The 26,828-nt window shown below is 45.4% G+C and overlaps 1 protein-coding gene across 1 annotated transcript in view; it reads right to left on the bottom strand.

Annotated features, from left to right (window-relative positions):
- Ephb1 (EPH receptor B1) overlaps nucleotides 1-26,828 on the bottom strand; it is a 420,387-nt gene that overhangs the window by 273,899 nt on the left and 119,660 nt on the right. Inside the window, exon 2 of the mRNA XM_040269826.2 lies at nucleotides 6,381-6,445. Within this exon, the coding sequence (XP_040125760.1) occupies nucleotides 6,381-6,445 (65 nt within the window). The remainder of the gene's footprint in view (nucleotides 1-6,380; nucleotides 6,446-26,828) is intronic.

Below are 26,828 nucleotides of genomic sequence, written 5' to 3'. Positions count from 1 at the left end.
CCCATCAACCTGTGCCACACCACCACACCTCTCCCAAGAGCAGGGTCTGCCTCTCCTGGACCTGTTCCCTCTTCTAGAGGAGGCCTGGCCTTGTGGCTCTCTCTCCAATCCCTACGCCTTTGTCTATCACCGTCTGTGTCAGGCAGGTGATTTTAAACTTCCATTCCTAAAAGACGCATATTATATAAAAAATGTTTTAAGTGCCTTGGGGTGTTTTGTTCCTCATTGCTTCATAAAAGTGACATTAATAGCCAGGGAAGAGCTCTGCTGAGTGCAATTACGAGGATGTTTCAGGTATGAAAGCTGTTTTGAGCCTGCTAATGTTTCCTAATTACAGGCCTTTTGGTAGAGAGAGAAAAAGATAAAGAGTGGGTGGGAGGCCTAGGGTGGGGAGCTCTGACTTATCTCAGTGGTTTACCTGGAGAGGAAAGGGGAGGAGAGGGGAGGAGGGAGGGATCAGGGAGGCCAGTGGCCCACCAGCAGGAAGGCTGGCCTCTCTGTGCTGATCAAGTGGTACTAATTTCTGAGTAACAGCTCTGGACAAGGATACCACTCGTGGCTCTACTGTGAGAAAAAAAAACTTCCCAGACTGAAACTGAATTCAAGGAGCTCACAGAAGCTCTACCTGGGAGTTCTCTTGAAGCCACCCTCTGCAAACACTGCAGTGGGTGGTGTAGATGTCCTCATTTGAGCCAGCCTGCAGGAGGTTAAAGGTCAGCATTGGTGCTTCTTAGCCATGTGACCTTGAATACTTTATCATAATTTATGCCTTAGCATCACATCGTGTTAAGTTTCTTTACTTGTCTTGCTCTTTAGCATATCTTCATCCTTCTGGTGCCTGATTTCTGATTCCCTCTGAAGAATGACGCCTTTCTGCCCTTCAGCCCCTGGGCATCCAGGGTACCCTGCACAATTCCAGATGCACACAGACCCAGTGTGGGAGCCAATAAGCACTCTGCATTTCCTGGCTACAGAGGTTGGTTCAGGGCAGGCATGGGATTCAAGCCAAGCCTCTCAGGCCCAATCAGAGCTAAATTTTCAGGGCATCAGCTGGAGGGCCCACAAGGAGGTGCTTGTTTTTCCCCAGAGCATATGGATGGAAGAGGTTGAAAGGACTGAAGCCCCTGCAGAGAGGGCAGAGAGGTGAGGTATGAGGATACTGATCCTGGTTATCTACTAGCCCAAACATGAAGCCATATCAGCCCCTGGACCACCCAGTGCCGTGAACTTCATTCATGAACTTCCATGAACTTTATTCAGTACCAAGTTGTGCTTTTCTGTCACTGGCAATCAAAAAAGGCCCAACTGATAGAAACTGTAGGCGAGAATGGCTTCTAGCCCCCATGCAGTGGCCCCAGGCTGAGAAAGTCTGACCAATTGCACCCCACCCCCCAGCTCCTGCCCTGGCATGTCCCAAAATTCAAATACATGAAATTCCATTCACAAAATGATTTTGCCCACAGCCAAATTTCTCTTGGATCTGCCTAAAGTAGCTCAGTCTTTTCTGTCTTAATTAGTATGACTGAACCATCAAAGGAAGATAAGAAAAACTTCAGCACCCCAAAGGGCTAGTGATATGTTAACATTTCTTAACTGTGTACCCAGGAAAACTTTTTGCTGACACCATCTCATAGGTGGCAAAGACATCCACTGGGCAGAGGAGAAAACTGGGGCTGAACAAGTCTCAATGACAGGCCCCAGATCACACAGGCAGGAAGCAGCAGAGTTGGAAGGCAAGCCCGCTGCTCAGATGCCAAGACCTGGGGCCTTAGCTGCTGCTCCATAAGTTCTCACCCATCAACCCAGATAAATTCTAATTGATTTTGCTTGGCCTTGAAACAGAAGAGGCATTTTTACAGTGGGTTTCTCTCTGGAGGGCGCTTTCCTTATTCCCATGAGGTGGGCAACTGGAGGATCTGGCCTGTGCTCTTGTGTGCACACCTCATGTGGGGATTTAGTGACCAGATGTGGGTATTTGTGTGAGTGTTGCTCCCTTCACGGTGGCCTGCCTTGGAAGCCCAGCAGTCATACCAATAATCCTCCCATCTCTAAAAATATTTCCAGAACTCTCAGAACTGCCCAGAAAAGTATAAGGTGAAATCAGCTCATTGAACTTCATGTATACACACACACACACACAGAGATAGAGATATACACAGACCCCTATACTCATGCATATATACACATGTAAACACACATAGGTACATATACATATGCACAAATATACACATACATATGCCTATAGATATATACACAGACCCTTATCTATATACATGTAAACACAAGTATATACACATATGCACATATATACACATACACATATGCATATATAACAGACTTTTATCTCTACACATACATATAAACATATGTATACACACACACATATATATATATACATAAAACATGTATATTATATACATACCTATATATGCACAAATATAAATATACACCTACATACAGATATATATATGCAAATATAAACACATACATGTGTACATACACATATATAAATATACAAACATATATACACATATATACATTCAGACATACTTGCACATACTGTATACAAACGTGCATATACATACATAGGCAGAGAGCACACTCGTGAACACCACTCACTCATCTTGAGGGCTCAGCCATCCCTTGGTCTCTCTGTGGTACCCACCACACAGGCCATGCTACAACCTCTGGTCCTGCTCCAGCCTCAGCCATGCCTTCATATCTGTTCTAGAGCCCCACTGAGACTCCCCTCTGGTGTCCCCAAACATGATCACAATGGTCCTCCCCTCCACTTCACTCTCCTTCCTGGTGGGTATATGCTGTGACCCAAGATGCCAATCGCCTCTTGCCAATGTGCTCAGCTCCCTGCCTCATCAGTGCCTCCATGCTTTCTGTGCCACGGTAACTGCCACCCGCCCCCCAAGGTAGAGGCAGAAAGCTAAATGAGACCTACAGATCAGAGCTGTCACAAATGTGTGGCCTTCAGCCACAACTTGGTCCTCATGCCCAGCGGTATTCTTTCTGATGCCTAGCCTCTCTCCACTCACAGGGTCTGTTAGTTCAGACCTTCTCCAAACCCCTAAAAACATGCACCTCCTCATCTCTTAGTCTCCAGACCTCACCCTCAATCTCAGAAAAAAGGTATGAATGTAGGGAATTTTCTATTCTATGATTTCCTTCACCAAGCCTGGGCACTCAGCTCTCTGTAGCTCAGCAGAGAGGACTGTATACAAACATGCATACACATACATAGGAGAGAGCACACAACAGCAAAGGACCCCTTCCCCATAAAAGACAAATATACCCATGGCTTCCTATCCCCTATCTTCCCTCCCTTTCACAAACTGCTCTCCCTTTTACTTCACCTCCTCCTTGCTCAGATCCTTAATCTCTGTTTTCTAGCTTCCTGTCTTGGTCCCCTCTGAAACTATCTATATAGGTCACCCATAGGGTCTTTGTGGCCAAATGCAGTGGGAATGCTCAACACTGAGCAGCATTGTCACTCTTGTCCCCTCCTCCTCCTTCCACCCCTTCCCTTGGTTCTGACACAGGATTCCTTCGTGATTTTCTTGCACCTGTTAGGCCAGTCTCCTTTCCAGGCTCCTCTTTCTGTGTGACTCTTCAATTCAGGTTATCCATCCAGACTTCTTACCTCCTCTCCCTCCAGACGCTGTCCCAGGGAGATGCAGTCACCCTCTGGGCTCTCATCCCATGGACAGAGGGCCCACTCTCGTTCCATCACCCTTAAGCCAAATGCTGAGGGGGGCACCTCCCTGCGGATGCTCCACATGCATTTCTAGCTCAGCAGGTCTGAGACTAAACTCAAGTGTGCTTCTCTGCAGATGCCCTCCTCCCCCCAGAATGGCACCAGCATCCATTCACTTGCCCAAGTCAGAAACTTTCATCAAATACACATTGAACCAGGTGCAAGTTTCCTGTGGTAAACAAATATACCAAGTTCTGCACCATGGAAGCCATGCTGAAGGGAGGTGGTGAGGTAAAACAGAAAACAGCAAATAGAGATGGAGAATTTGCAATGCTCTAGAATACTACTGTGAAAAACTCCCTGGTACTGAGATGACATACGATGAGGTCACAACAGGGCTGTGATGCAGGGAAGGTGTCTCTCAGGATGGTCCAAGTGAGCAGAGGTCTGAAGATGACAGAGGAGAAGTCAAGAATTCTTCCCAGGTGCAAGCATTTACGATGTGCTAGGGTGAAGGAGAAGTCCACATGTGCAAAGAGAGTGGATTCTGCTTGGGCCAGGCTGAGATGACATGACCAAGAGCATCTAATGAAAGATTTGGCAGTTGGATGTGGGAGTCTGGGCTAGGAGTCACTGGCATGTTGGGAGAATGGAGGCCACTGACCCAGATGAAAACAGAGGAGAAGAGATGTCGGAATGGAAGAGATCTCTCTCAACCCATGGCAAGGGCTAGCAGACACTCCAACTAGTTGCTGCAAACAAGAAAGGCTCCGAAGCTGCTTAGGGCACCAGGAAAAGAACTCCCTGGTTTTATGTCCCCTCATAAAGAGGACTGGGGACTGGCAGCCAAGTCATGCTGGGACCTGGTGGTAGGGTGGACAATAGGCAGTCCAGATAGCCACCACTTCTAAAGGGGACCACTTGACTTGCAATTCTCTAAGGAGCATCGTCCTTGGGAAAGGAGACCATACACTAAAGACAGGTGTGTTATTCAAAGATCAAGGGAAGAATGGTCACAAATCACATCTCCTTATAAAAACATATAAGCCTTAAAACAATAATATAATTTGTAAAAGAGAGCAAGTTCTTCATATTCTAGCAACCTGTGAGACTTGCCACATGATCTGCTTCACACAAAGTCCCAAGTTGGAGTGGGGAGGTTTCCCTAATTGTCTACATTGTTCCTTTGGACTTGTCCAAAGTGGGCATTTTTGGCCACTGTCCTGCTCTGTGTTTGGGTAACACCAGCTCAACCTGGATCTGACTCCCCTACCCCAAGGCACAAGGTTCATGCTGGGAGCAGTGAGCTTCTGCAAATGCTGGAGGAAGGTTGTAAGTGAGACCCCAGGGGCCAATGCACAAGTGAGGTCACCGCCTGATCTGCGACCCAATTAGAACCATCCTTACAGCAGAACCAGGGATGGTAGGACTGGATGTAATGTGCTCTGGCCCTGCTGTGCTGGAGGTCACCTGCATGGTGCAGGGGTTACCAAACACAGGGACCTACAGAGAAGGTCTGGGGAAGCTGAGAAAGCCTAAGGTCACCTATCCCAGCCCAACTTCAGTCCCTGGATGGGATAAAGATCCCATTCATTCTTCTTTCATGATTAAGCCCAGAGCTAGTCAATCACCCATGCCAGAGACCTGCACATCACATCATCTCTACCGCTTCTGTCCCTCTCTCTTCTCCCTCTTGCCAAGTTCCATCCACCTTGGCAGGAGGGAGAAGAGAGAGGGACAGAAGTGATTCTTCCACCTGTGAGTATCCCCTTTTAGTCGGATTCTTCTGACACGTCCAAGGCAGCTGCAAGAGCCTCTTCCATGTACTACCCTCCCCAATCCTGTCAGCAAGTACGACCCTTTACTTCTCCTTCCTGGGATCTCGCCATTAAAATTCAAGTTCTTTACTCAGCCTGGCAGTCACGACCCTTCATTCCATGCCACATCCCACCCCACACCCAGCCTGTCTCAGCACTATCCACACCTTGCTGTGTACTGGACTTTCCCCTCATCTATTCTTCTTGCGCCATCTTTGAAACTCCTATTCACTCTTCAAACCCACCTCCCATGCACCTTCTCTGCAAAGACCTTTTGTCTGCCTCTGGGTTTCTCACTCCCACCTCTACGCCACACTTGTCTGTTGATCTTTCCAGTGTCACAGAGGAGAAATGCACTCCCGCTGACCCATGAATGTGTTGGTCCCCACAGGAGACCAACCAGACCCTCAAGGCTATCCATCTTCGTAGCTATGAGGTCTGGCCATTCACACTGTTCAGTGAATGAAGACTGTCTCTCTAGGACAAGCTCTGGGAGAAAGAGCACCCCAACCCTTATGAATTCCAGCTATGCCCTCATACCTCTGCCCTCTCTGAACCCCCTATGGGCATTATAGATGTCACTAGCTGGGTGCTCTGTTCCCACACAGCCATGGCCTGAGTTATGTGGGTCCAGCTCTCAAAAGGACTGTGATAAGAGATGGTCTACATCACTACACTAGGCAGCAACTTAGGTCGAAGACTCCTGGGGCTGCATCTCTGTGGATGGGCCATAGAACCAGCCATGCCCACCTCTACTCCATCCCTACAGGTGCCCTTCTGGGAAGGCTCTGCTCCCCCAGCCATCCTATAGACCTAGGTCTCACCGCAGTATTGAAGGATGATGGTCTGACACTCACCCCCGAGGCAGGATTGGCTGTCCAGCCCAGCTCCGCGGTAGCAGTCCTGGTGTCCATTAATGTCTCTGCAAGTCAAAACAAGACAGATGAGTCAGGACTGCTGGACAGGGGCCCTCACGTTCACAAAGCCATTTGTCAGAGTAAAGGTCAGTATTAGAAGGAGACTTGGGCATCTTCAAGCCCAGGTCACCCTGGGAAGTCCAAGGTTCAGAGAAGGGAAGAGATCTGCTAAGATCACCATAGACCTCAGGATACCCAGTCCAGTGTCTCTCCCCACGGACCCCAAGCTACCAGTGTGGGGGTGGAGTCATTTGCCCACCCACCACTTTATCCCCAAGATCCAGTTACTTCTCAAATCGTTCTACCCAGAAGCACTTGCAGGCCATGCTGGTCCAGTAGCCAAATTGAACCCACTCCTCAGGTCTTCCTGGGCCTCCTCTTCTGCCCTCTTTGCACCCCCACACTCTGTCCTGCCTCCCTCTCAGGTGTCTTTGTTGTCCCAAGACTTAGGGTTCCTACAAATTCCTTTGCCCAGGCCTAGATGGCAAGCCCTGCATCTTCCCCTCTGCAAGGAACTCAAGAATCTTTGCCGAACACAAATGCACATCTCAAAGGCCAGCAGCCACTACAGCCAGTAATTAAATAGCAAGGGTGACTGTAGCAGCCAGTGTCCTGATTACCAATTACCCTCTGGCCACAGAAAGGAAATGATGGAGGTCCTGACTCTGCTTGGACACTCCCGGGAGCCATCAGGGATAAGCTGCATGTGTTTAAAGCATACAATTTATTAAGTTCTGACATATGTTCACACCCACATGACCGTCACCACAATCAAGATCATAAACATGGTCATCACTCCTCAAAGCTGCTTTAGCTTTCATAATCTACCTCTCTCTCCTGCTCCTGACCCACCCGGTTCCTGTCCCCAGGCAATGACAGATCTTCTTTCTGTCACTCTAAACGAAATGGTATTTTCTTGAATTTTACATCAATGGAATCATAACAGTATATACTGGATTCCCAACTTCATACAGTGCAGTTAAGATTTGTCCATGTTTGGGCACAGACCAAGAGTTTATTCCTTCTTATTGCCGAGTTGAATCCCAATTTATGAATACGCCAGTTTGTTTGTTGATACATTCTCCTGTTGTTTATAGGTTGGGGCTGTAAGAGAAGAGTGCATGAGGGTCCCAATCCCTCCATATCTTCTCCAGCACATGAAAATAGTCATTTTGCTCTAAATTCTAGCTACTTTGATGGGGGTAGTGGTATATCACAGTGGTTTTAATTCCCATTTCCTATCGATGAATGATTTTGAACATCTTGTCATGTGTTTATTTATCATCGCCCATATATCTTCTTTGGTGAAGTGTCTGTTCCAATATTTCTCCCGTTTAAATGTTGGTTGATTATTTTCTTACTATCGAATTTTAAGAGTTCTTTTCTCAAAACTTTTATTGAGATATAATATTTGTACTTGTTCTGGGGGTACACTATTATCATTTGATAAATGTACATTATCAAATTATCATTTGATAAATGTACACTATTATAATTTGATAAATGTTAATCACCCTGATCAAGTCAGGGTGATTAACATTCCCATTCCTCAAACATCATCATTCCCATGTGCTGGGAACTCTTCAACTCTTCTAGTTATTTTGAAATACATAATTAATTGTTGTAGACTTCAGTTACCCTACTGTGCTACACGACATCGGTTCTACTCCCACTCTTTTAACTATATTTTGGTACCATTATCTACCCTTTCTATCTCCTGGTCCCTTCTTAGTTTCTAGTGACCTCCCACCAATGCATAAGAACATACAGTAATTGTCTTTCTGTGCCTGGCTCATTGCACTTAACATGATGTCTTCCATTTCCACCCATGTTGCCACAAACAACAGGACAATGTCCTTTTTTGGTGACGAATAATATTTCATTGTGTATACATACCACATTTTTCAAATCCATTCATCTCTTAATGAACATCTCAGCCATTCCAAAACCTGGCTCTTGTGAATGATGCTATAATAAGCACAGGCATGCAGGAATCTCTTTGATATAATGATTTCATTTCCTTTGGATGTATACTCAGAAGTAGGGTAGCTAAATCATATAATAGTCTTATTTTCAGTATTTAGTTTTCCATATTGGCTATAGTAATTCACAGTCTCACCGACAGTGTATAAGAATCCCCTTTCTTTCCAACCTGGCCAGCATTTGTTACTTTTTATCTTCTTGATGGCAGCAATCTTAACTGGGTTGAGATGGTATCTCATTATGTTTTGACTTGCATTTCTCTGATGATGATAATTTTTTTCATATACTGCTTGGCCATTTGTTTCTCTTCTTTTGAGCGATGTCTACTCAGTCTGTTTGCCTTTTTTAATTGGATAGTTTGTTTCTTGCTGCTGAGTTGTTTGATTCCTTAGATATTCTGGATATGAACTCCTTGTCAGATTAAATAGTTTACAAGTATTTACTCACATTCTGTAGGTTGTCTCTTAACTCTGTTGATTATTTCCTTTGCTGAACAGAAGCTTCTTATTTTGTTACAATTCCATCTGTCTATTTCTGCTTTGGTTTCCTGTGTTTTGGAGGCCTTACCCACAAAAAAAAAATCTTTGCCTATATCACTTTTTTATTTTCTCTTTTAATTATGTTTGTATTACTGCATTATAATTATACATATTAGTGGGATTCATGTGAAATATTAATACATACCCATAATTGTTTTGTCCCGCAGTACTTTCTTATTCTGTCCCTTCTTCCGTCCACCTGGTCCTCCTCTGCTACTCTATGGCTCTCCCTTCTATTTACTTATTTTTAATTGGTGCATTATAATTATATTTAAAAGTAGGATTCCTTGTAATATATTCATACATGCATACAGCATAATTAGGTTTATTGCATTCCCCTCTCTTCTCAGGCCCAGTATTTCCCTTTCCTCCCCTCTGCTACTCCCAGCACCATTTATTGAAGAGACTGTTCTTTTTTTAAGGTATCTTCTTGATGCCTTTGTCAAACATTGCTGGCTGACCAGGCACAGTGGTACATGCCTATAATCGTAGCTACTCAGGAGACAGAGGTAAGAGGATCACAAGTTTGAGGCCAGCTTGGAAAACTAAACAAGATGCTGTCTCAAAATACCATAAAAAAAGTATGGCCTGGGATGTAGCTCAGGGGTAGAGAGAGCACTTGCTTAGTATGTTTAAGGCCCTGGATTCAATCCCCAATACCAAGAAAAATAATCATGTAGATTAATTTCTGGACTTTCCATTCTGTTTTGATTAGCATAGTTTTGTAGTAGGTTTTCAGGTCATATACTGTGATGCCTAGAGCTTTTTTTTTCCTTTTGCTTAAGGTGCTTTAGATATTCTGGATCTCTTATGGTTCCAAAGATTTTTGTGATTGTTTTTTTCTAATCTGTGAAGAATGCCATTGGTATTTTGATGGGGATTACATTAAATCTATAGATTGCTTTGTATAGAATGGGCATTTTGACAATATTAATTTTTCCAATCCATGAGCATGGGATGTCTTTCCATTTATCATGTCCTCTAGAATTTTCTCAACCTGCACTTAATAATTTCCATTGTAATAGTCTTTCACTTCCTTGGTTAGCTTAATTTCTACGTATTTTATTTGTGTAGATATGGTGAATAGGATTGCTTCATTACTTTTCAGGTAATTTGTTATTTGTGCATAAAAATGTTACTGTTTTTGTGTGTTGATGTTGTATCCTACAACTTTATTGAATTCATTTATCAGTTCCAACAGAAGAAGTGGAGTCTTTTTTTTTTTAAGAGAGAGAGAGAGAGAATTTTTAATATTAATTTTTTAGTTCTCGGCGGACACAACTTCTTTGTTGGTATGTGGTGCTGAGGATCGAACCCGGGCTGCACGCATGCCAGGCGAGCACGCTACGGCTTGAGCCACATCCCCAGCCCCAGAAGTGGAGTCTTTAAGGCTGACTCACTCTCTCTCCCTCCCTCCCTCCCTCTCCTCCTCCTCCTCCTCTTTCTCTTTCTCTCTCTCTCTCTCTCTTTCTCTCTCTCTCTCTCTCTCTCTCTCTCTCTGTACTAGGAATAGAACCTGAAGTGTGCTTTACCACTGCTTTACCACTGGATTATACCCCCATATGTCCTCAATATTTTTTTTATTATTTTGAGACTATGTCCTAGTAAGTTGCTAAGGCTGACCTTGAACTCTTGATTCTTCCTGCCTCAGTCTCCCAAGTAGCTGGGAACATAGGTGCATACCATCATGCCTGGCTATTAAAAGATTTTTTATATATAAAACCATACCATCTGTGACTAGGAATAATTTGACTTTCCCCTTTCCAATTGGATGCTTTTTCCCCCCTTTCTCTTGCCTAATTGTTCAAAAATTTCTAGTAGTACATTGAGTAGGGGAAAGTGCTCACCCATGTTTTCATCCAGATCTTAGAAGAAATTCTTTCATTCCCCACCATACCCATTTAGCACGATGTTTGCTGTGAGTTTTTATACATAGCCTTTATTGAGTTAACCTTTGTTCCTTTCATACCTAATCTTTTTATCATGAAGAGATGATGAATATTATCAAATGCTTTTTCTATGTCTGTTAAGATCATGGGTTTTTGTCCCTCATTCTGTTAATGTGCTGTATTTCATTTACTGGTTTCTATCTGGTTTCCATTCTTTCATCCCTGGGATAAATCCCATCTGATCCTGGTGTATAATCTTTACAATGTGCCCTTGGATGGGGTTTGCTAGCATTTTTGTTGAGAATTTTTACAGTACTTATGTTCATTGGGGATATTGGTCTGCAGTTTTCTGTGTGTTGTCTTTTTCTGGTTTTGTTATCAGGGTAATGCTGGCCTCGGAGAATGAGTTTGGCAGAGATTCTTCCATTCCAATTTTGTGGAATAGTCTGAAGAGAATTGGTATTGGCTCTTTTTAAAATGTTTTGCAGAATTCAGCAGCAAAGCCATCGGGTCCTGGGCTTTTCTTTGTTGGGAGACGATTTATTACTGATTCAATCTTGTAGCTCATTATTTGAGGTCTGTTCAAGTTCTACATCTTCATGGTTCCATTTTGGTCAGGTCATATGTGTCCAGAAATTATTCCATTTCTTCTATTTTTTTTCCAATTTTTTGGTGTGTCATTGCTCACAATAGTCACTAATGATTCTGTGTATTTCCGAGGTATCAGTTATGTCTCCTTTTCCATCACTGATTTTATTTGGGTCTTCTCCCCCCAGACTCTTTCTGGATAGCCTCTCTAAAGGTTTATAGGGTTTTCTATATATAAACCATAACATCTATGACTAGGAATAATTTGACTTTCTTGCTTCATCTTTAAAAAAGAATTCTTCATTTCATCAATCTTTGTCTTGCTTTCTCAGTCTGTATTTTGTTTATTTCTGCTCTGATATTCATTTAGTTTTTACATCTCTCAATTTTGAGTTTAATTTGCCGTTGCATTTCTATTCCTTAAATTGAAAAGAATTTGAATTCTGCACTATTATAGACATCTTCTGCAAGTGTTTATTAGATCCATTTGGTCTATAGTACAGCTTAATTCCAATGGTTCTTTATCGACTTTGGGGTGAGTCTAGATGATATGTTCACTCATGGAAATGTAGTGTTGAAGTCTCCAACTATTATATATCTCTCTTTAGATCTTATAATATTTGCTTTATATAATTGGAAGCTCCAATGTTTATAGTTGTCATGTCCTCCTGTTGAGTAGAAAATGTTGTAGTTACATAGTGACGTTTTATACTATTTTTACTTATAGTGTATTCTGGTTGTGTGTTAAGTATAGCTACTCCTGCTCATTTTTGGTTTTCATTTGCTTGGAATGACTTTTTTCCCAACTCTTCAATTTTTTAAATTTTTATTTGTTCTTTTTAGTTGTACATTAGAGTAGAATCTATTTTGATATGTTTATACAAACATGGAATATATCTTATTCTAATTAGGATCTCAGTCTTGTAGATAAACATAATGTTGAGACTCACTGTGTATATTCATATATGTATATAGGAAAGTTATGTCAAATTCATTCCACTGTCTTTGCTACTCCTATCACCCCTCCCTTCCCTTTATTCCACTTTGTCTAATCCCCTGAATGTCTATTCTTCTCCTCCCTTCCCTTTCTTGTGATTTAGCATCCACATATCAAAGAGAACATTTGACCTTTGATTTTGGGGGATTGGCTTATTTCACTTAGATTGAGAGTCTACAGATCCATCCATTTACCAGCAAATATCATAAAATCATTCTTCACGGTCGAGTAATAGTCCATTATGTATATATACCACAATTTCTTTATCCATTCATCTGTCCCACCCTTATCTTTTATTTATTTGTTCCAATGAGGTATATATGAAGCAGAATGTATTCCAATTCATTGTACACAAATGGAGCACAAGTTTTCATTTCTCTGGTAGTTCACAATATGGAATTACACCACCATCTGTGCAGTCATACATGTATGTAGGGTAATAATGCCCATCTCATTCTGCCACCTCTCCTGCTCCCATGACCCCTCCCCTCCCCCTCCCTTTGCAACCCTTATCTTTTAATCTGTATGTTTCCTTGACTGAGGTGAGCTTCTTGTGGGCAGTGTGTAGCTGAGTGCAAGTTTTTAATCTATTCAGCCACTTCATTTCTCTAGATGGAAGGATTTAATCCTTTTATATTCAAGATTATTAGTGATAAGGATTTACTACTGCTTTGCAGTAACATTCCCTTATCGGCAGGCCCCAAATCTTCTGCTTTGTGTTCATTTTTTTCAGCTTCCCTATTGGGATTGTGTTCTTCCCCGGGTTCAATTTGGTTTCTTATATTTTTAGGCTCAGTAGAGGAGAGTGAGGGAGAAAAGCGTGGCAGTACCCACAAGGAACCAGGAAGAGAAAGGAGCAACTGCAAATTCAGACTTCAGGTGTCTGAGGTCCAGGAAGCCGGGCTGCAGCCTAGACTGGAGAGTGAACTGGAGCAGAGAGTCACCCCAAGGTGCCAAGAGATGTGCAGAAAACCTAAAGAAGGATAAGGACACAGTATACCAAGAAAATACAAGGCAGAAGTCATCAGGACAGGGAAGATACTTAGCAAAGAAATTTAAGAGGGGAAAAAATATAATAAAGTTACTTTAGTGATAGATTTTTAGTATAATTTTTGATACCAGTAGAAAAGTGAATTCTGTAAATAATGATATAGGTGTGTTTAAGGGAAGAAAGAATTTTGGGGCTCTGGTTTGTCTTAGAACCCTGCAACAAGGGGTCCACAAGGGGCATTGCTGGCCAGTTTCTGAGTGGTAACTATTTATGTCTGGGGCAGGTGGGCAAAGTATGTTTCCTCCATATTGCAGAATAAAGCCCTGCTTTCTAATGTCAAAAAAGAAAAATAAGAATTTACTACTGCTATTTTGTTAATTGTCTTCCGGTTGTTTTAATGTCCTTTCTTCAGTTTCATCTCTCTTACTGTTTATTTTTGCAGTTTATTGGTGGTTCTGTGCTGGTTAGGATTTTATTCTTTTCTCTTCCTCATTTATGCATCTGCTTTACCATTCATTGAGTTTTATCTTTCGCTAGTTTTCATGATGGGTAGTTATCTACCTTTTGATTACAGATGTAGGACTTCTTTGAGCATTTTTTGTAGGTGATGGTAAATTCCCTCCGTTTTTGTTAGTCTTAGAAAGTCTTTATTTCTGAAGGATGGTTTTTCCGGGTATAATTTACTTGGTTGGCATATTATTTTTTTCTTTCAGAACTTTGTATCATTCCATTCCCTCCAAGGAAGCTTCTGCTAAAAAATAGTCTAGTAGTTTAATAAGGATTCTCTTAAATTTGACTTGATACTTTTCTCTTGCTGCTTCGTCTTGGACTTCTGACAATTTGAGTATAATATACATCATGAAAAGGACTTTTTTGAACAAATCTCTTTGAGGTCCTTTGGGCATTCTAGGCCTAGATGTCCACCTCTTTCCCAAGATTAGGGAAATATTCACCTATTATTTCTCTGAATAAATTTCATACGTCTTTCCCCTCTCTTCATTCTTGAATGCTCCTAATGCAATAAAGAAAAAAAATTATTCTTTTAATGGTGTCCCCAAAGTCATAAGTCTCAGAATTATTCTTTATTGTTTGGGTGAGGGGAGGTCTAGGATATTTCAAAAAATGTCTTCAAGCTCAGAAATTATTTCTTCAGTTTGATCTGTTCGGTAGTTGAAGTTTTCAACTATATTTTTTTTTATTTGATATTGCGTTCTTCAGTTCCAAAATTTCTGTTTGGTTCTTTTTCATAATCTCTGTCTCCTTGCTATACCTCTCATTCATATCGTAAGTTGTTTTCTTAAACTTCATTAAATGATCTGTCTGTATTTTCTTGTCTCTTTTAAGTTTCCTTAGAGCCATTCTTTTGTATTATTCAGGCATTTCATCAATTCTTTTTTTCCCTTTGGGGGCTGTTGCTAGAGAGGTATGCTCCTTTGGAGGCATCATGGTACTTTGCTTCATTACCGTTCTTGTGTGCCTGCATAATATTTGCACATTTGGTGGATCCTTATCTCTACCAGTTTTTATCAAGTAGCCTTCAAAGTAAAAGACTTTCTCCTGAAGATGTACCTAAGCACGTTGGGTTGTTGAACTACATTGGATTTTGTTCTAGTTGAATGCCATAGTGAAGTCTCGGTATAACTTCAACTATAATTGATAGATTCAGGCATGGTGCTTATGGCACTGGGGATAGAAAGCTCATCCATGGTCAAGGAGTGCATGAGGGTGGGGACACTCTAGTAGCCCAGGTGGGTGTGGTGCCCACAGTGGTAGTGGTAGGGTGCCCATCATGTAACAACTCCAGCAATGGGAATGGTGGTCCCAGGGCTGTGGAGTGAAGTAGGTATTTCCCCAGGCACTGTTCAGGCCAGCTCCACCATCGGCAGTGGTGGCATTGGGACATGGAGTAGGGGATGTATGCCCAAGCCCCACTAGGGAGAGCATTGCTGGCAGCAGGGATCCAGTGGGAGGCATGTCTTCAGGTCTGTTGGTGCACTTCAAAGGCAGTGGCATGGGATGCATGAATCATGGGAGGCTCACTCCCAGGCCCAGCAGGACTATGTGCTGACAGCTGCAGTGAGTGGCAGGGAGGTATGACATGGGACAAACCCCAGATCTCAGGAGGCTAGTGTTTTGCTTCCTCAGATCCAGTGGGGAGCATCACTGTGCTAACCCATCTGTCTCCTGTAGCACAGGGCACTGTGTGGACATGGGCACTGGAGTTACAATTGCATTACTGGGTTCACAATCTGCAAGCTTTTGTGTGAATGTGGTAGAATATTTGTGGGACTCCACAATGGGCGTATTCAGGGGTTTCTGTCCCCTGGGGCAGTGCAGATTCCTACAGTAGCTCCATTCTCTATAGGGCACTATACTGCTGCATCCTGGACCTTGAGGATGAGGGAGGAGATGACGTGAGCTCCTTCTCTGAAGTAAAGCTACGGTGCACACTCCAGGCACCTCTCCTGACTGGCTCTAAACCTATGACGTCTACAGAACTCTCCAGAAGCTAGTATTGCTGGCATCCCCAGTGAGGGGTCTGCCAAGACTCTTCCATTTACCATTTGCCCACAAAGAGGAGTCCCCCCCATTCAGAGGGCTGGGGTCAGAGGTAGTGGTGGGCTATGTTCCTCTCTCTACGCTGCCATCTTAGCACCTCCTATTACAGGGTCACCATCTCTCCCTTGTGAGTTTCAGAGCTCTCCCTCAGCCGTCGTCTCCAATGCAGCTATTCACAGGGTGTTTTGGTCCTCCTTTGGGAAGAGGCCACTGCTGGACACCTCTACTTAGCCATTTTGGAAGCTCCCAAGAGTTCTAGATACAAGAACTTCTTCAGATATTTGTAAATACTTTTTCCTACTCTGTGGCTCATCTTTTCATTGCTTTAGCAGTGCCTTTTTAAAAAGCCCAAGTGTTTAATTTTGACAATGTCCAATTTATCAAAATTTTCTTTTATAGCTTAACTGTTATATCTGAGAACTCTGTCTCACCAAGTTCACTACGACTTTTCTCCTATTTTGTGATTCATTTTGAGTTCATGTTTTGGATAAAGTGGAAGGTATGGATCAATGTACTTTATTTTATTTTTTCATGTGGTTCTCCAATTGTTCCAAAGAGGCATCTTTTTTAGTTTCTAAGAGACAGGGTCTCCAAACAAAAGATCTCACAGACTGTCCACAAACAACCAACTTCAACCAATCCCCTTGCTTCAGCCTCCCAAATAGCTGGGAATACAGGTGCATGCTACCACACCTGGTAGAGGGGTATCTTTTAAAATTCACCCAATGGTGTCACATGGGCTGGTGCAACTGTTACCTTACTGACCTAGATTCCCTGGGATATGTATCAAAGGAATAACAGCACATCCTAGCCACGTCAGAACTGAACAGACAAGGAGTAGTGAAATATAATTGATATGTGATTCTGATTTCCCCCACCTCTATGTCCCCTGCCCCACCCTGCCCCACCCCCCATACATACAGCCAATCCATACTCATTTGCTTCAGAAAGAGTTATAAGTGCAGAATGCAGAGTTCCAAAATCCTGGACCCATTAGGAAATAGGAAGACTCCTGGTATTAAGCAAAGGTTTGATGAGAAACAGTCTGCAAAAAAGCTGCCTGCCCCAGCAGAGAAATGAGAGTCTGTCCAGGTAACAGGGCCTCAGACACCAGCATCCCAGTGTGGTGAGAGCAGTGAGTGCCTACTAGCTGAGGTGGCATTGGGAGAGCCAAGGGAGCTGGAGGACTTGAGTGGGTCCAATAAAGGGGACATGGGACCACCCAGTGGAATCTGTATGGACCATATCAAGGGTCTATTTGGGTATGGAGTATATCAACTGATACCTGCAGGGACAAGAGATGAGGTCATGGAGCACTTTCCCGACCCCAACTTCACACAATGTAGTCTGCCGGTAACCCAGATACTGCTTCTGTCCCATCAATGGAGTGGGGGCTTCTTTTAGTCAGCATTTTTGCTGCTGTGACTAAAAGACCCAACCAGCATGATTACAGGGAAGGAAAGGTTTATTTGAGGGCTCATGGTTTCAGATGTCTTAGTCCATAGGAATCCAGCTCCATTCCTTGGGGCTCCAGGTGAGGCAGAACATCATGGTGGCAGTGGGAAGCAGCTCACATGGTGATCAAGAAGCAGAGAGACTCCACTCACCAGATACAAATGTCCACCCCATGCCCATGCCCCCAGTGAGCCACTTCCTCCAGCCACACCCACCTGCTAGTCACCACCCAGTTAACCCCATCAGGGTTAATTCACTGATTGGGTTAAGGATATCACAACCTGATCATTTTCCCCCTCTGAACCCTCTTACATTGTCCCATGTGTGAGCTTTTGAGGGGTCACCTCACATACAAACCATAACAGGGCTCACACTGGAAACTGTCAAGGGTTAAAGTGAAGAAAGCAAGCTGTAATTTCTTGCCCAATTTGAGTTTGGGTTCAGACTGACAGTCATGCCCGGGAATATCCGGTGGGACCCAGGCAGTGGAGCTGGCTTCGGGAGTTTGTTTTCCCCTCTGACTCTTCTGACAGCTGGGGAGGCCGGTCCCTGCATGGAGCGTCCCTCCCTCTCCCCCTCATCTCCACTTCACAGCACTAATAACGATCATAATGACACACCGAATTTACATAATACTCTTCTCAGAAGACACTCCATGAGGCTCTGTGGAAACTCATCTCCATGATTATTAAAATGTTTGCCAGGTGGGTCTGAAGCAGGGGCAAATGCACCCATGTGGCCAAGCTGGGAACTGGGTCTTAGAGAAGCGCAGTGCTTTCTGTGAAGTCTCTCGGCTTCCCACTTGGACACCAATAGCTCCAATCTCAGCACCAGGCCCCCTCATCAGACCTGGGCTTCCAGAAGATTCTGCTGCAGCCAGCCCTAGGGTGAGGGAAGGAGTGGGAGCCCCGAAAGTCCTCAGAATAATGTATCTCCCACCATTCCCAAACCTTCCAAGGACTCATTTGAAATTTCTGCCCATAAATACAATCTGATATTTTTATAATATTGATGGTCACCTGCTCTAGGACTGTAATTGAATCGGCTTGTAAATAATACTTTTGATGCAGTCCATTGGACAGAAGTTGCAGCAAGAGGAATCCATTTCTTTACACCCTGCCCACCGTGGAAACATAAGACCACAAAACCGTAAACCATCCACTCGATATGATTAAGGGCAGTTTCTTTCCTGGCACAGAGAGCTCCTGATTATAGCATTACACTCTGGTGGGGGCTGAATAAAAGTGATTTGAGGAGGTTTACATCTCCCTGGAGAGGTAGGGAGCACTCATTTGCATTTATAAAGCATATTGAGAGTTCTGGCAGAAAGTTATGGTGGAAGCACAATTAAATATTTACCATCACTTCTGCTCTCAAACAGTGGCATGGGGACCAGACCAGCTGGAAGGGCATGTGTTGCTGTGAGATTCAGAGATGCCTGTAGGGGACATGGCTCTGGGACCCACGCCCACCTCTGCCCTCTGGGAGCACTCGCTCCCTGCTCAGGTGGGGAAAGTCAGGAAGCACACACAGGGGAGAGAGCGCAGGGTGGGCACATGGGCCTGGGGACACCTCTACCAGTTAGTGGAGGTGTGACCTTGTTCATACCCTGGAAGCTCTCCCTGCCTTTCTGTCGCCTCATCTGCAGAGTGGGGCTAGTGCTAGCTACTAGGCTGGATTATGGGGATGAGGCTGAGTGGGATAAGCATCTAAAGTCATGGTGTTGCCATTGTAATCACTGAATCACTCCACACCCCAGTTTCCTTATCCATGAAAAGAATTTGATGATACAGTCACCACGTGATACCTACGAGAATTCAATGATATGTGATCTGTCTTCTTTCTCAGAGGAAGACCAAGAGAGGGACACACGTTGGGGGCACAGCAATGAATCAGAATTGATGTGTTTCCCAGGAGGAATCATGGGTCCAAGCTGAGACAAGAAGCAAAGTCATACCTGGCTTCCTCTGCTGGAAAAGCCCATGAGAAGGAGACTGAAAACCCAAGAGAATGGACAAAATGCTTCTGTAGGTGGGGAATCCAGGGAGCCTGTCTCAACAGGAAGACCTGTGATCACCTGAGCAGGGGTGGGCAGTGGTAGAAGCAAGAATGGCATGTCTCACCTGTCCCTTGGGAGGAAGAAAGGAGAGTGACTCCTAGGGGTGACAAGAGAAGGAGCAAAGGCAGGTGGAGGGGACAGAGTGGGAGCCATGCTGAAGATCAGGAGGATGAGTAGGAGAGAGAAGACAGAAGGGGTCCCTGGCAAGAGCTGGCTCGACTAGCATGAACTCGTGAAGGACAGGGTGCCTGAGAAGCCTGGCAGACTTGCAGTGTGGGTGTAAGGTGTCCCCCCAAAGCTCATGTGTGAGACAAGAAGGTTCAGAGGAGAAATGATTGGGTGGTGAGAGTCTTAACCCAATCAGTGAACTGATCCCCTGGTAGGGATTTACTGGTTACTGAAGTGGGAGGGTGTGGCTGGAGGAGGTGGGCATTGGGGTGTGGCTTTGGGGTATATATTTGTACCTGGTGAGTGGAGACCTCTCTCTCTGCTTCCTGATCATCATGTGAGCTGCTGCCCTCTGCCACACTTTTTCACCATGATGTTCAACCTCGAGCCCTGAGGAACGGAGCCAGCCTTCTATGGACTAAGACCTCTGAAACTGTGAGCCCTCAAATAAACCTTTCCTCCTTTACAGTTGTTCTAGTTGGGTCCTTTAGTCACAGCAGCAAAAAAATAGATAAATAAAAATGACTAAAACAGAGAGCGCTCACCTAGAATGTGTGAGGCACTCCATACCATATAAAAATAAAATAAAGATACTGTGTCCACATGTAACTAAAAAATAAATATTAAAAGGAGAGAGAGAGAAAGAAAAGAGGGACAGAGCCCATTTTCCCAGGGGACATTCTTCTACAGAGGTTTCCATGTAGAAACCCTCACTGTGCTCACCCAGCAGTGGGCCACAGCCTGGGGGTACAGATGCTGGACCACATCTGAGCCTCCCATGAAGAAGAGGCAGCTTCTGCTTGGCTCTGCAAGCAGTTTCTCTTTCTGTCTGGATTGGCACCTTTGGATGTGTTAACATTTGGGGAAAATCAGCCTCCCGTCATGAGAAAAGAGAGATAAATAAACTCTCTTTGTACAGCCTGGCCATTCTTTTAGGAGCGACATTAATTAGACATTGGGCTGATTGACGACATCCCTCCATGGGGGTAACAATATCCAGCAGCACAGACAGACAGATGCAATAGCAGCTTCCCATCATTCCCTGAGCAGTGCCCCTGTGCATTAGGCAAGGGGGGGGGGGTCTACAGACCTTCTGAGCAGGAAAGGACCAGTGCCACCCTGCAGTCAATTTCTTGTGTCTTCTGAGAGTCAGCTCCCTGCAGACGTGGCTCAAGGCAACCCTAGCTCCCTCTTCAACCTTTTCAGGGGATAGTTGGAAGTAGGCTGTAAAATGGTGATAAAAAGGGGTTCAGGTATCCATGGAACAACGGCTGTTTTGGAGCAGCACCGGTGGTAGGGGAATTGTGCAGATTCCAGAGATAGAATGAGAATAGAGAGACATGCCACCCCTCAGGAAGCTTGCAGCCAAGGAGAAGACAGAAATTAATCAAATATTCATGCAAGTAGACAATCTGCAATGACACCCCCAGTGAATGGCAGGAAGGTGGGGTCAACGGGGCATGTGAGCACTAAATAAAATGGTAGTTGTACAGAGCTGGTAATTCCTCTTTCCTTTCCCTAGTCCTCGGCTCTTGAAAGCATAGGAGTCATTACCTTACATGTGTGTCCATGCACAAGCACGCGTGCACGCGCGCGCGCGCGCGCACACACACACACACACACACACACACACACACACACACACACACACACACCCTGCCGTAGACTGAGCCCATAGTAGCAGGAATGTGATATGCATTTATGCATTGAATGATGCCTCTGGTCCCACACCCAGAGTGAACTAGGTGCCTATTGAGTGAGCCCAGCCAGGTCTTCTCTCTGCCTTTCCCAGAGTCTCCATGCTGCCCAGACCTGCGCCCCACCTGACCCCAATCCCTGGGAAGCCAGCCCCATCAGCACAGTAGTCTCAGATGATGCTCACCTGGCTCATCAGATGGTCTGCTTCCCTCTGGAGCCTCAGCCCTTTCGACAACACTGAAGGTGTCTAAGCCCCAACTTCACAGCAGGTCCAGACTTCCTGCTGCCGGTTCAGGCTAGCCTCCTAATGATCCCATCCCTGCCCTTCCAAATTGGCCTCAAGGACTTGGGAAAGGAGAGATTTTCGGGCTCTGGGTTTGGGGCTGGGGTCAGTTCACTACAAACTATGAGATGTGCTACCAGACTCAGGGGCCCATGATCCGCCATGCCTGGGCCCAGCTCAGCTACAGAAGGTTGAAGTGAGAAAGCGTTTCCAGCAAACTGTTCACACCCATCTCCCACCGTTCCCTAGAACCTGGGTGTGAAACCTCCGAGGTATTTAGTTTTGATTTCTTCCTTTCCCTTGTGCTCTTACATCATCCAAATTCCATTGTTCCCTTCTTTGCAAAATCGTTTTGTCTTGTTTTGTTTCTTTAAGCTGTGTACTTCTCTCCACTCCCAGGGCTCCACCCCTGCACATTGGGATCACTGTGACCACCTCCCACCTAGTGTGTAACCCCAAATTCCCATCTGAACCATTCTCTATGCAGCTGCCAACCTCTTCTTCTGCTGTCTTCGTAAATAGTTCAGCTTTCTGGAAAGTAGTGTGGCCACACTAAACAAAGCCTTACAGAACCTCAGGTCTCCTGACCACCCAGTCATTTCACTCCCAGGGATTTTTCCAAAGGAAATAATTCCAAAGGAAAAGGGGGAGGGGGGCCCCATATGAGGAAGATGTTCATTATATCATTATCTCAGATGAGAAAAGTAGTAACACAGCCACAGGGGAGGGGAGGGGAGCAGGACAGCTCATTCCCACATCGGGGGGTTATGAAGACAATGAGCTCGTGGACCCTGAGCCCTGAATCACCAAGCTGTGGGTGCCCCACAGATGCAACTGAGGTGGTGTTTCAACCAGGTGGCACAGCAGGACAAGGCCAGAGATGCAAGGGAAATTACAACACCTGCTGGGATAGGGATGCCCATTGACAGATGAGCTTCCTTGTCATTAGGCTGCTGAACAAGACCTAAATGCAGAAATAAACATTTAACTTCTAAAAACGCCTCTTCCATCACACCTTGCTTCCCCACTTTAGAATCATCCAAATCTCCCCACTAATTCAAATCCAATGCCACCAACAGCCGGTCTGGAAGTTCCTTCTGATTCAGACACTTCTTCCAAATGGAGATTCAATTTCCCAAAGGAAACCCCTTTTCCAGCTCCTCCTCACTGTTGCTCAACTTGTTCCTCCTGCAGGAAACTTCTCCTCCTCCTCTCCATCTATGGAAGCCTTGGATTTCAGAACTCACCCTAGCCTTACCAGCATGGAGGTCTTCCTTCCTCTGAATAGCTCATACTGTCTGCATGGTTGGTTTTGCTTGTTGGTTTTGGATACTTCTGTCTCAAGTACATTCTAAGTACCTTGAGAGGGCAGAGCTGTGACCTCCAGCCCACAGAGCATGGGGAGATGCCTCCAACATGAAAGATCAATAAACCCTGGAGACCTGGGTTTAAGTCCCAGCTGCACAGATGAGCAAATCAATCCAGGTCTGAGTGCAAGGCAGAAGATTCCCTCCTACATAAGCTCTGAGCCAACCCGGCCACGCTCAGAAAGACGCTCTATGTTTTCTTAAGAACACTCATCTGACTAACATGTATTTACTGTCTTTGCCAAGTGCAAAATGCTAGGCGAAAGGGAGCTATTATGTACATCTCCACTGAGTGATGGGTGGCAGTGGCCAGTGGGGGAGAGAAACAAGCCTGTGTGAACTGAAGGAGCCAATCCAACCCATCTGCTGAATGACTGACTGATTGAGTGAGTCTGAACAGGCATCTGAATTATAAATACAAACTGTGAAATTTGCTCTTTTAAAGAACCCACATATCAGCACACTCCTCCCCGCCACGCCCTTCTCCTTCTGTTTCTTTTATGTTCCAAGGTGCAATTAATTATGGTAAATAGAAAGAAGCCACAGCATTGACGGGTCACAGCACAGAAATGTGCCTCAAGGGGTTGGGACAAGCTCCAGATCTGGTCTTGGTTGACACATGAGGCATAGCTCTGGAAGGAGCTGGGAGGCAAGGTTCTCATTTCCCTGCTTCCAACTGCTCCCAGGGAAGCAGACCAGGCATGGACACCTGAAAAGTCTGTTCAGTGTGGGGAACTGGAAGAGGCTGGGAATGAGCTCTGGAAGGGCTGGTTCTCTGCCCAGCAGAACCTTAGACTTGTTATGTGTCTTGGGAGGATCCATCTCCTCTTTTGGCTCCTAGTTCTGAGAGTGTGTGTCCTAGAAACAAAGCAAACACCTGAAGAGGACCTCTGGAGCCAGGATGACCCTCTGCCTCCCAAGTCCCAAGTCTGGCTTTGTCCCATGGTGTCTCAGATATGCATGCTTGTCCTCCACATGAGCTTTTCCCTAATAAAGCATGGAACTGACTGGAGGAGGTCTGTCCGTTTCCTGGAACTGCTGGAACAAAGCACCACAAACAGGTTGGCTTCAAACAACAGAAATGGACTAGCTCACAGTTCTGGAGGCTAAAAGTCCAAAATCAAGATGCTGGGAGCATGGTGCTTTCTCTGAAACTCAGAGAGGAGAACCTTTCCTTTTTCCAGCTTCTGGAAGCTTGCTGGTGAACTTTAGTGTCTCTTGCTTTGCAGTTGTGTGACTCTGCTCTGCTTTCATTGTCACATAGTATTCACCCTGGGTGTCTCTGTCTTCATGCCCGTTTTCTAAGGACACCAGTCATACTGGATTAGGAGGCTACCCTCTTCTAGGATGACTTCATCTTAACCAATATGTGCAATAACCCTGTTGCCAAATAAAGTCACATTGTAAGATAGTGGGGATTAAGACTTTGACAGGTCTTTTTTTAGGGAGGGGGTTGGGCATGTTCAAGACGTAAGAGGGTTAGGATGCTTGGAAATAAGGCTGTTGGATTCCTTCCAAGAAATACTTGAGCTCTGGGCTGGGAGTTTGAGGATGCAGATGCAAAGAAGGAAGGGGCTTCCTTCAAAGCCCACATGCTAGCAGATCTACTCTCCGCCCTACTCTACCCTGTTCTGTCCTTGGAGGTAGGCCTTGCAGACTGTATTAGATAGCCCCCCTTGCTGGAAGGAGCCTGGGAGATTCTGGGTGCACTTCCCAGCTCCTCTTTCTGAGCTGCAGAGGGTGGCTGCCCTCTCCAACAGCTGTGGTCCTTGCCCATGACTGGTAACATAGCTCCTTCCCTCTGTCCTTCAGGCCTGAATACTGCTGCTAGTCCCCAAGTGCCTTGTCATCTTCATTGTCTGTCTTTAACTCTGTGCAAATCTTTGTAAACAGTTCCTTCATTAATCTCTCCTCAATCACCTCTTTTGACTGCGCCATCTGTTTCTGCCAAGCCCTGGATGATACTTAGGGTTTAAATGAGTAGCCCCAGTTAGGCAGCACCCACATCTCTAGTCCCTCCCCACTGAGTCACACAGCAACTTCACACAAGGAGACAGCCATGAGCCAGTGTGGCCAAGTCCAGACCACACCGGATCAGGCAGACCTGGGTGTGAGACTCAGCTCTACCACTGCCTGTCTAGTTGTACAACCTTGAGAAAATTACTCAGACCCCTAAGGCTCATGTTTAGCCAACCATTAAATGAGAATAATAATGTCCACTTCACAAGTCATTTGAGGGAAGTCAGTGAAATATTATTCACCACGCACTTATTGCAGCCTCTGACAAGGGCTACTTGGCCAGAAAAGAGTAGCCATTGCTGTTTCCACTCTTATGGTCCATGTCCTGGGGAGTAGAGTCTTTATGTTCCAAGTTCTTCAGCTCCACCCTATGAGATTGGGTTGGTTTCAGAGTCTCCAACTATAATGGCTATGCTGTAGGGTGGGCTTTGGCTCCAACCAGCCCTGGATCTAAAGCAATCCTGTAGCCTCAGTTCTTTGAGAAGCCACACAGCCCTCAGGTCAGCTTTCCCAGATATGGGGGCACCTGGTTCAGCCTTCACCTCTCTACGTACAATGCATGGGGGGATCTGGGATGGGACTGCAGTTTCATCAAGACCCTTTCCTGTTGGTCACTCCTGAATGTTAGATGGACCCTGCACAGCCCCATGGGTCTAGTGGGGAAGGCCACCAAGAAGGTCCTTGTAGCCTCAGTTGATAGAAAACCCACGCTGTGGTCTTCCCCACCCCCACCCTCAGACACACACTGAGGCCCAAGGAGTAGAAGTGGCCTTTTGGGGATTCAGCACCTTTCTCTGTCCCCTTGTGCATATGCAGAGCACAAGAGGCTAGTGGTGAGGGGGCTCCAGCCACCACTGGCTATGCTCTAGAAGAACAAGATCACATCGCAAATGCAATGCTCCCAATGTGGCCCTGCTCTGTCCCCTGCCCCGACTCCATCTTGGATGGCAGTGCTTGTCTGTGGTCTTCCATAGCCAGACCTCGGGTGGCCACAATTCCTCTTTGGGGCTGGAGGCAGGAGCTTCTGAATCAATTGGAGATGAATGTCCACAGAAGGGCCCTGGACTAGGGCATGGTGACATGCATAGTGCATGGAGCAGGGGTGAGAAGTACCCACACATCACTCAAGACCTCTGGCCTGTTTTGTCCGTAGCATAGCAGGGTCTGGAAGCCTTAACTAAGCATGTGTCCCCTTGTCAGGAATGTCAGGGCAGAAAATACGGTCAAGAATCCCTGGTTTGGGAGCAATAGGGCTGGAGAGAGGGTTCCTCTCCTGCCTCTGTCTCATGTGCTGGTGGAGTTTCCCCTCATGGGCGTGCTGACAAGAACTTAGAGCAAGAGTCTTACTTTGTATCTGTAGCCCTTGGAAAGAGGGTAAGAAAGCAGCTCAATCGTACCTTTGAGTTTTCCCAAGGGGCCAAAGTCAAGGCTGGTGCTTTAGAGCCAATGCAGTCCAGTCTCTGTCCCATTGACCTCCCGGAAACGTATTGTCACCTGTCTAATGATCCAGGCCCCACAGCACCATTCTTTACAGGGGAATGACCCCAATGGTATTCTCACCTGATATTAGGCAGAGGCACAGTGCAGAGCCCTCGGAGATTGTTCTCATGAGGACCTGGCACCCAGGACTCTGCACATCCATCACCATGCCCTCCATGCACAACACAGACTCCACTCATCCTGAGTGCTCCTTCCTCCACAGAGGGTGGCCTGGGTCTCCCTCCATGAGTCCCCCTACCCTTAAGCACAACATCCCATTGCCACATGGTTGGCTGATGGAGGAGGGGCCCTGC

Source organism: Ictidomys tridecemlineatus, chromosome 3, assembly GCF_052094955.1.
Source record: "Ictidomys tridecemlineatus isolate mIctTri1 chromosome 3, mIctTri1.hap1, whole genome shotgun sequence".
NCBI classification, from domain to species: Eukaryota; Metazoa; Chordata; class Mammalia; order Rodentia; family Sciuridae; genus Ictidomys; species Ictidomys tridecemlineatus.
Note: the sequence above shows the minus strand (reverse complement) of the source record. Positions and strands in the feature narration are given on the sequence as shown.